This window comes from Gossypium raimondii, chromosome 11, assembly GCF_025698545.1.
Source record: "Gossypium raimondii isolate GPD5lz chromosome 11, ASM2569854v1, whole genome shotgun sequence".
Classification (NCBI taxonomy): Eukaryota; Viridiplantae; Streptophyta; class Magnoliopsida; order Malvales; family Malvaceae; genus Gossypium; species Gossypium raimondii.
Window position 1 is genome coordinate 46,689,518 of NC_068575.1, and position 8,766 is coordinate 46,698,283.

The window sequence follows — 8,766 nt, forward strand, 5'->3', positions numbered from 1 at the left end:
TAGACTTTGAGTACTCAAGTTTGAAACTCACTATGTGTATTTATACATGTATAGATTCTTGTTATACCTCTACTTTAGCTTAGACATGTGGCAATATAAGGAATGGCTTTGCAAGCACCCACATATGGTCGTCCACCTTGTATCCTCAGTAGTGACCATTCGGCTAGCCCTCAATAATAACCATCTAGTTAGCCTTCAATAATGACTATTAGGCTAGTCATCCACAATAGGCTTGTAACGACCCTATAGTCAGGGGTGTCGAAAAGTGCATTCTCGGGACTCCATTTTCGTAAATTGAACTCGTAAATATTTACTCGGTAATGTCTCAAAACCCTATTATGATGACGGATACGAGTTAAGGGTGTTACAAGGCTACCTACTTTTGCTCTCCAACAAGCCACCCGCTTTTATCCGTCAAATTATTGCTGAAAGACCACCAAGGTATAACAAACTTGTACTACCTCAGTAAGGAGAATGTCAAAGCAGGACCAGATAGTATTATGCTTGACGATAACTACATGCAACGGATCTTCCACCTAGCCAACCACACAGGCAACCTACCACCCACATTGTCAATAACCTGGCACTACCAGACAAAGGGACCTCTCTTATATATACCTCAATATATGAGATATCAGTTATCTTCTTTCCCAAGTATTCCACATTATAACCTAAACATTCTCCAGCCTTCTCTTTTCCTTTCTCCTATTCTCCCTCCTTAACTTCTTCCCCCGACTCTCTGCCTATCACAGGTGAATCAATCTTCAAATTCCCACCACCATCTCCCCTTTGTTGATTAAATGTATCAATAATTCTCAATACAGATTTTATTATGGATTAAAGTATCACCAATGTGTTGATCCAAGTGACTTAAGCAACTGAAGCAGATTAGCAATATTCTATTGTAAGTCGAGCCATCAAGAGCCTACTCCAACTTCCTTGGATGGTTCGAATTACACGTATCTTCAGAAAGGGCAATAGGGTTGCTGATGGTTTGGCTTCAATGACATTCTCGGGACTGTTGGGTAGATATATTTTCAAGCAACCACCGAATGAAGTGCTTCATTATTACATGATGACTACTCTGGAATGGTTTAAACTTGCTTAATATAGTTATGGTTTATTCCTTCTTGTACCAAAAAAAAAAGTCTCACCAATGTGCTATGTCTAAATATATTATGATCTAAATTTGAATATATTTTAATTATCAATCTATTTGTTTTTGCTTTGTAATAGTTTGATTTTAGTCGAAGTTAAAAAGGAGCATATTACCTATATTTATGATTTATAATTGAACTTTAAGAAAAACAAATTTAGGAGTAAAATATTAAATAAAATAAAATCCAAAATGAAATGGAAAATAAATGCATAAAAATCAAAGTGAAAATCCAATCCAAACAAGGCAAACAAGGAATTGTCCATGAGTTCATTGTAGGGCAACATCAGTCGATCACCACTCTTTGAGGATTTTGGCCAACTTGATATGCATGGGCATGTGGATGACATGTGGTTGTCACCCTACTTTATAGGTGGGTCCCCAGTGTAGGGTTCATCATGGCCGTCAGTTTTTGTCTCACTTTGTATGTAACGTAGGTTTCACCGAAAGGGAAGAGAGGTTCTCTATGCCACTAGCTTTATTGGTCCCATTTCTTTCATTTTAAATCTTTTAAACTTTGATAATACTTTGAACACAACATGACTATAATAAAACAAAATATGAACATGACATGAAAATTATTAGAATACGGTATCAAATATTATATGAATATAAAATATATTTTAAGAAGAAAAATAAAACCACATAAGAAAACAAAAATTACAAATGGTTTGGGTCTATTCTTCATCTTCATCTTTAGCCTTATCATCGTTTTCGCTGTCATATTGTCAACATAAAGTGCCGCCATCTTGAATCATCATCATTTACATCTTGGGGTTATGTCTTGGCATAGAAAAATATTCAAATTTAACTCAATTTCAACCACAAATTCCAATATCTTAATATCAGACTGAAACAGCTCATAAGGGTTTCCCTCGTGTATTGAGTGAAAAACATGCATCCATTATCACATCATACCAATAACATCCGTGCTCATAAGTTATCGAGTTCGATTTAAATACATAAATAACCCTTCAAGTTCAGGTTATTGTAAGAATACGAACAACTCAAGTTACCGAACGAGTCGAATCTTAATATCTAGTTCGAGAGCTCGAGAGCATTTATAGGCAGTGATTGTAATTGTAACAGAGCAATTGTAATTATATCACAAGTAAAATAAACTGCCTAAGCAATATCCAAGCCCAAAAACAAAGCTAAATAGGTTCATTCTTAGCTATACTTGAAATTGTAACATGAGCAAATGTTTCCAAAGTTAGACACCATAATATGTCCGCCGCACATGACAAAACAAGAAACTGAAAGGCGAAATATAGGAACACGCCAAAAGCTATGCCAAAAGTTAAATAAATATAGAACAAATCAAACACAATTATGACTCGAAATAACACATGAACAAGATAAAAATACATGAATTGTCAAGTCACCCCCTTCAGATTTTATTTCTCAGAAGTTGACATAGTGACTAACCTTAGAAAAGCTTTACAACAATGGAGTTTCATAAAAGATCATACACACTAGCTTCCATCTTTATCACCTCAGTCATCCAGTAAACAACACAAGATGTAATTAATTGCTTGCTGTCGAAGATGAAACGGAGTAATGTGGCGACCAAAGCTTCAGTTGCAAATTGATTTTGTGGCTAACATAACTGGAGCCAGAGGTAGATGTTGGCTACGAATAGTTGAAAAAGATCAAATATCTCTCAGGACCCGTATCCCTATCGGCAGCATCTGACTTGTCCTGTGATTATCTGTATGTTATAGAAAAGTAAATTATAGCTCGATAAAATGAATAACAGATTGCTAACCAGAAGCAAGACATGGGAATCACAATGAAAATCATAAATTGCATGACTTTCAACTGTAAGCCATATTTTCAAAATCAAATCCCTTAGTTCGGTCCGCATGCCTAAGCTTATCACTACCTAGAGTTTATAGATATATTTCTTTCCGTTTCAGCCACCTTATAGCATAACACTTTGACCAGTTCAAACCTAATGGATACATGTTCAAAATGAGAATATTCAATTCTTTTTCCATATAATTGGAGGGTCTTATTATCCTTGTTCGAATATGTATCAGAAACAAATTTCAAACATGAGTATTAAAGGAAAATGAAGAGTCCAAGCAAGGTTTTCAACAGTATTCATAAACCCTAAAACTTCATCTTTTTTCCCACCCAAACTTACCATAAATACTAAGAACACAATCATAAATCTGGCTGGCCGACATAATTTCATATGTTAAATTACCCAATATTTATTTCGATAAACTAAACTTCATATCACACATACCTTCAAGAGGTCCATGTCCTCGAAGCCTTATGCACCATTAGACAGATGACAACTGCAGATCTTGACTTTAGACTCCTCTGTACTCCAGATGCAAGATAGCCAACTGAAATTTAGGGAATGACAATCTGAGAATCAATGTATTAGCAGTTTGCACAAGAGTCCATTCGTACTCACTAAAAAACAGGTCCAGGAATAAATTGAGGGTATATAATCACCGAAATACAACCTGGAACACGGATACCTACAAAAACATCCAATTAAATCAGTATCAGGGGATCCAAGATGATCTTGTTCCTAAGAAAGACAGAAAGCTCACCACACGAAAAGATATGGTTGCCGAACCTCTTCAGGAAATAGCATATGCATACAAGCTTCCTGTTCAATATAAGTAGGTGAAGTCAAGAACTCCAGAAACTGCAGAACCGAACATTGCAGAGCGCAAAATATATGATTATGCAAAACTTGGGTAAAAGTGACAAAAAGGAAAAGAAGGGGGACAGAGATAAGGCATATGCAATAAGCATAACAGTGTCTGTATTATGCTCATATGCATTCACACATATAACCCCGAGAACAATTCATCATATCTTGATGATTGATTGCTTACACATACAATTAACTCTATAGCTGCCCTTGGAACAAATGAACAGAGAACATACATAGGCTAGCACTTCCAGTCAATTTCTAATTTCAAGGAGCATTGCTCACAGATAGAATCTATGTTCCTCCGAATTTTTTTTTTTTTCAAAGCATCCATGTCCGATATTCGTGGATGACACGAGTATGAGGATATTCCAAATAGATAGAAAAACTTACAAAAATCTAACCATGCCCGTGTTGGACAAACACGTTGTAAAATAAGATAAAATGCCTTTGGAAGAAAGAAACCAGGGATTACCTTGTCCAAGGATCAAAATACTGTTTGCAGCCGTAGGTATCATATCTTGGATCTTTTCGCTAGTAAAAATTGCTTGAACAACTAGCAAATAGAACAGGGAAAAGGAAAATCATTTCATCAAAATTTAGAAGGAAAAACACGCACTAGAATAACAAACTGGAAAGAACACATGGGAACATTACAATAATATATAAGAAAAATGAGTAATAAAGTGACTGATGAATCGAGTTCTTAAAATCTTTGAACATTCACAAGCAAGAATAAAAATTTTGTGGACAACACCACAAAGGAATCAAAATCATGGAAGAGAATATGAAAGTATTCTCCAAATATTGATAAACGTAGTATGTATATATGACAAAATATTAAATTAATGAAATCAGAGGATTTATAAAACTTAAGATCCATATTAGCAGTTTCCTCACTCTCTCTTTTATCAGTTTCGTTAACAGCAGAGCTAATGTCCACCACATGCATGGAATGATGCCCATCCGATATCCAAACAGTTTGTCTTCCTACAAAATGAAGGTAAGTATCATTTAATGGCATAGACGTAATATAAAGCTGAGGTCAAATGGCATAGATTATCGTTAACAAAGTTCCACAGAACTTTTATTTTACTATCCATTCTTTCTCCTATATTTTTATTAACACAGGGTGTTTTAATAGCATATGACTTCAATGTTTCAACCCTGAACTCGTGCCCTACAAAATATTTATTTTGTTCCTTGTTCTTTGCTCACGAGATAACCCATTAGCAAAGAACAATGGAAAGACTCCACTACCTGTTTGCTAGGTATCCAGAATCTCCCAAATGGCAATAATTCCGAGTCATGTCCCATTGCTGTCCATTAATCATGCAAACATTTCTAACAAATAAAGCCTTTGGAAAAACTAAAGAACAAAGTAGAGAAGCTTACTCGAAGAAATATCGGGAAAAACAGCCATCATTTGCACTTTCATAACATGTGGCAATTGCCTCATGTAGCAGGTGACATCTGATCCAACAGTTTTGTCTGTTACATGCAAGACAAACAAATCTCCAACAGTATCCAAGATCAAGAACCTCTTTGAGGACAATGGTTGAATTGAAATTGCCTTCAAGGACATAGAGGATGCTTTCGCAGATGTCAAGCCCTTAACCTCCTTTGGCTCAAATGGCACAAAGCATGCACCTGGTTCAGCAGATTCTTGTCTGTGTTTACCAGACCTTGGCTTCACTGCAAATCAAGATGCCAACCAAAGATAAAAAGGAACCGACTTTATGTCAACTCTCTTGGTACTTAAAAAAAAACAGATAATTATATTGGAAAAGGAACAAAAAACTCGCCAAGTACTTAGATTGTGCAAGTGTCATATATTATTTCCAAAGTGACCTACTATAAATAGAGTGAATGGCATAGTTATCCCACCTGCTAAACTTCAATCAAACAAAAGTGAAAACATATAAGAGAGCTCAGTCGAGCATACTCTATACTTTACAATATAAATAATTAACCATCTCAAAACATCGATATGATTTAAACCAATTGACAGCATCTTGCTCACAATAGTCACCAAACTGCTTGGTTAAATAAATGCTAAAGCAATATGTTAGGGAAAATAATAAATTGAACATATTTCAGGGGATGTAGCACAAGGCGATGAAAAGGATGTCCAAGTGAAGCCAATTAACTGAGTTATGCTATCATAATGAGACATATGTAATCACCAGAAGATTCATGATAACAATAACCTATTACTCGCATCTAAAAGGTTGGGCTACATCCCTGATTAAGTAATCCATTCCATTTTATTTGTTTTTTATAAGGCTCAAGCTAAAATCCTAAAGTTCTCTATGCTCCTTGATCTAGAAATCTAACTTAATGAAACAGGAAAATGGCAGTAGATGGTGTTGACATGTACCAAATTTTAATCATTTTCTTTGAGATCTGAACAATAACTTCCAACCAAAAAACAAACTCCTCCTATGTTACTAGGTATTTAAACCTCTTCTTATAAGATCTTCACTGAAATGCATTTACACCAAGCACTCTCTAGAGTCCAGACCGTACTTTATCTCCTGTAAATTATCTCAGAAGCCATAACACAAGAAGCATTAATCTAAGAAGTGAGCAAAGTTCCTTCTTCTAAATACCAAGCATTGCAAAGACCTTTATCTGAAGTCTAACAAAATGCACTAACTATACAGGTACAGGGATGTCAAGGGCACTAGGTGCAGCCTAAGTGCAAGAATCCTTATATTGCCTCACGCGCAAGGTGCAAAAAGGAGTGCCCATCTAAGTGAAGTAAGGCAAAATATGTATATGCAAGTCAAAATATGTATATGCAAGTATTATATTGTATGTGTGTATTAAGCTTAACATATATAATCATGGTAATAAACTCTAAAGATATATTTAAGGATGCCACTATACTAAATCACTTGAGCATTTTTGCAAGTAAAATTGCCAACAATTATAGACTGAAATACAGAAACCATTATGTCTTTCAGAAAACAGATTTATAAGCAATAACTAAAGTTCAAACCCATAGAACTTACCTGAAACGGATGGCTTTTCAATCTTCCCATCCAAATGACCATTAGAAACAATCTCCGAAGTACTTGATCCACCATTGGAAACACCATTGTTATCTCCAATTACACCATTTGAAAGACCATAATTCTTAACTTTCTTTACCTTTTTCCCTTTCACCAATTCTCTTAAACTCCAAACTTTAACCCCATTTTCCTCCCCTAAAACCAACCATTCAAACGAAATACTGATCGAGAAAACAGGCTTCAAACAATCAATCACAGCAAATTTCATGAGCTTAAAAGCGATCCCATCATCACTTTCATCAGTATCAACCACCAAGTTAACCCCAAAGATTAAAACTTTGGAGCTTGAAACCGAATACAGTGCAAAAAAATTAACAGACCCAGAAATTATAAGTTTCAAACCATGACTGACATCAATCAAAACCCCAACTTTATCATCAAACTCAATACCCTTTTGCTTGGAAACAACAACTTTAGCCTTCTCAAAAGCCTTGCTTCCATCATTCCTATAAAGAAAAAATCTAAGGAGAACCTTGGAACCACCTTTATAAGGGCCAGCAACGACGAAAAGGACCCTGGGGTTAGGAGACTTTTGGGTTTTGAGGAGAAGGAAAGTGGAGGAAGAGGAAGGAGGAGGAATAGAAAGGGACTTTTGGGTGGAAGAGAAAGGGAAGGAAATGGAAGGAAATAGGGAAAGAGAAGAATCAGAGTGGGAAAGGGCGAGGGAAAAAGAATGGGGTTCAAAGAGGAGAGACGTTGGAGTTTTAGAAGAAGAAGGTGAGGCAAAGGGAGTTGGGAGATGGATCTTTGAAGCTTGGCAAACAACCATTTGAATTTTTCTTAACACCAAAAATCCGATCTCTGTGATTTTGGGTTTTGGAATGAAAGAAAATATGGAAAGAAAGTCAACAAATTTATATGATTCAAAAGGTTAGATTTAAAGGCTAAATGAATCGAGTTTGGTTAAGTGTGGGAGATAATCAGAGGTGTTAATCCTAAGGTCCCGGTTTTGAATTTTTTATCATCTTTTCGTGTTTATATCGGTTTAAATATCTTACTTTATTAATTCTTTAAATTTCATTAAAAAATCTTAAATTTATTTTTATATTTAGAATAATTATTATTTGATAAATTGATGGTAGAATTTGTTAAATCTAATAAAAATATATATAGTTTAAGGGTGTAAAAGCCCTCAATTTTTTCAAAAAATGCAATTAAGTCTTTGTTTTTTTTTTTACATTCAATTGAGTACTTGAACTTTTAAAATGCATCAAAAAGGCCTTTAAAATTTTTCAAAAATAAACAATTAGGTCCCTTTATTTTCACTCAATTGGGTATTTGAACTCTCAAATGCATCAAAAATGCTATTTGATCGTTAACTTTAACGGTTGACTGTTAAAAAATGTATCACAACCACGACGTGAGATGTGGTAAAAAATTATAAAAAAATTAAAAATCAATAAAGGTTATACAAATTATTAAATTTTAATAAAAATATATTTAAAATTAGAAAAATTATAAAAAATTGTAATATTTCATAAAAAATTATAAAATGCATCAAAAAGACCATTTAATCATTAACTTTAACCGTTGACCGTTAAAGTTAACAACCTCCAGTTTTTTTCCAGTTAAAGTCATCATGTGTTGCAACATAGTGTGACATGTGGTGAAAAATGATAAAAATTAAAAATCAATAAAAATTATAAAATGCTTCTTTTAGTACGACATTTTTTTATATTTTTTTATGAATTTTATATTTCTTTACAATTTTTATAATTTTCTTACGACTTTATAAAATTTTATAATTTGTCTATATTTCTATATACTTTTAAAAAAATTACAATTTTTCTAATTTTTTCTAATTTTAATAAATTTTATATTTTTTATATTTTTATTAAAATTTAATTTTTTTATTT

The 8,766-nt window shown here is 33.9% G+C and overlaps 1 protein-coding gene across 9 annotated transcripts; it reads right to left on the reverse strand.

The window, feature by feature from the left end:
- Positions 1-2,301: 2,301 nt before the first annotated feature.
- On the reverse strand, positions 2,302-7,843 carry LOC105803567 (uncharacterized). Of its 9 annotated transcripts, none has more exons than XM_052624167.1 (8): positions 6,851-7,843; positions 5,229-5,528; positions 4,734-4,823; positions 4,309-4,389; positions 3,727-3,824; positions 3,637-3,651; positions 3,411-3,513; positions 2,302-2,867 (listed from the first exon to the last, which is right to left on the reverse strand). In XM_052624167.1, exons 1-5 carry the CDS (start codon positions 7,677-7,679, stop codon positions 3,790-3,792), a joined length of 1,335 nt encoding a protein of 444 aa, XP_052480127.1. In that variant the 5' UTR covers positions 7,680-7,843; the 3' UTR covers positions 2,302-2,867; positions 3,411-3,513; positions 3,637-3,651; positions 3,727-3,789. The 9 variants fall into 9 exon arrangements, with proteins under 9 accessions (XP_052480127.1, XP_052480126.1, XP_052480133.1 ...); XM_052624166.1 differs by having other exon boundaries at positions 3,585-3,651; XM_052624173.1 differs by having other exon boundaries at positions 3,727-3,785; positions 6,851-7,842.
- Positions 7,844-8,766: the final 923 nt, after the last annotated feature.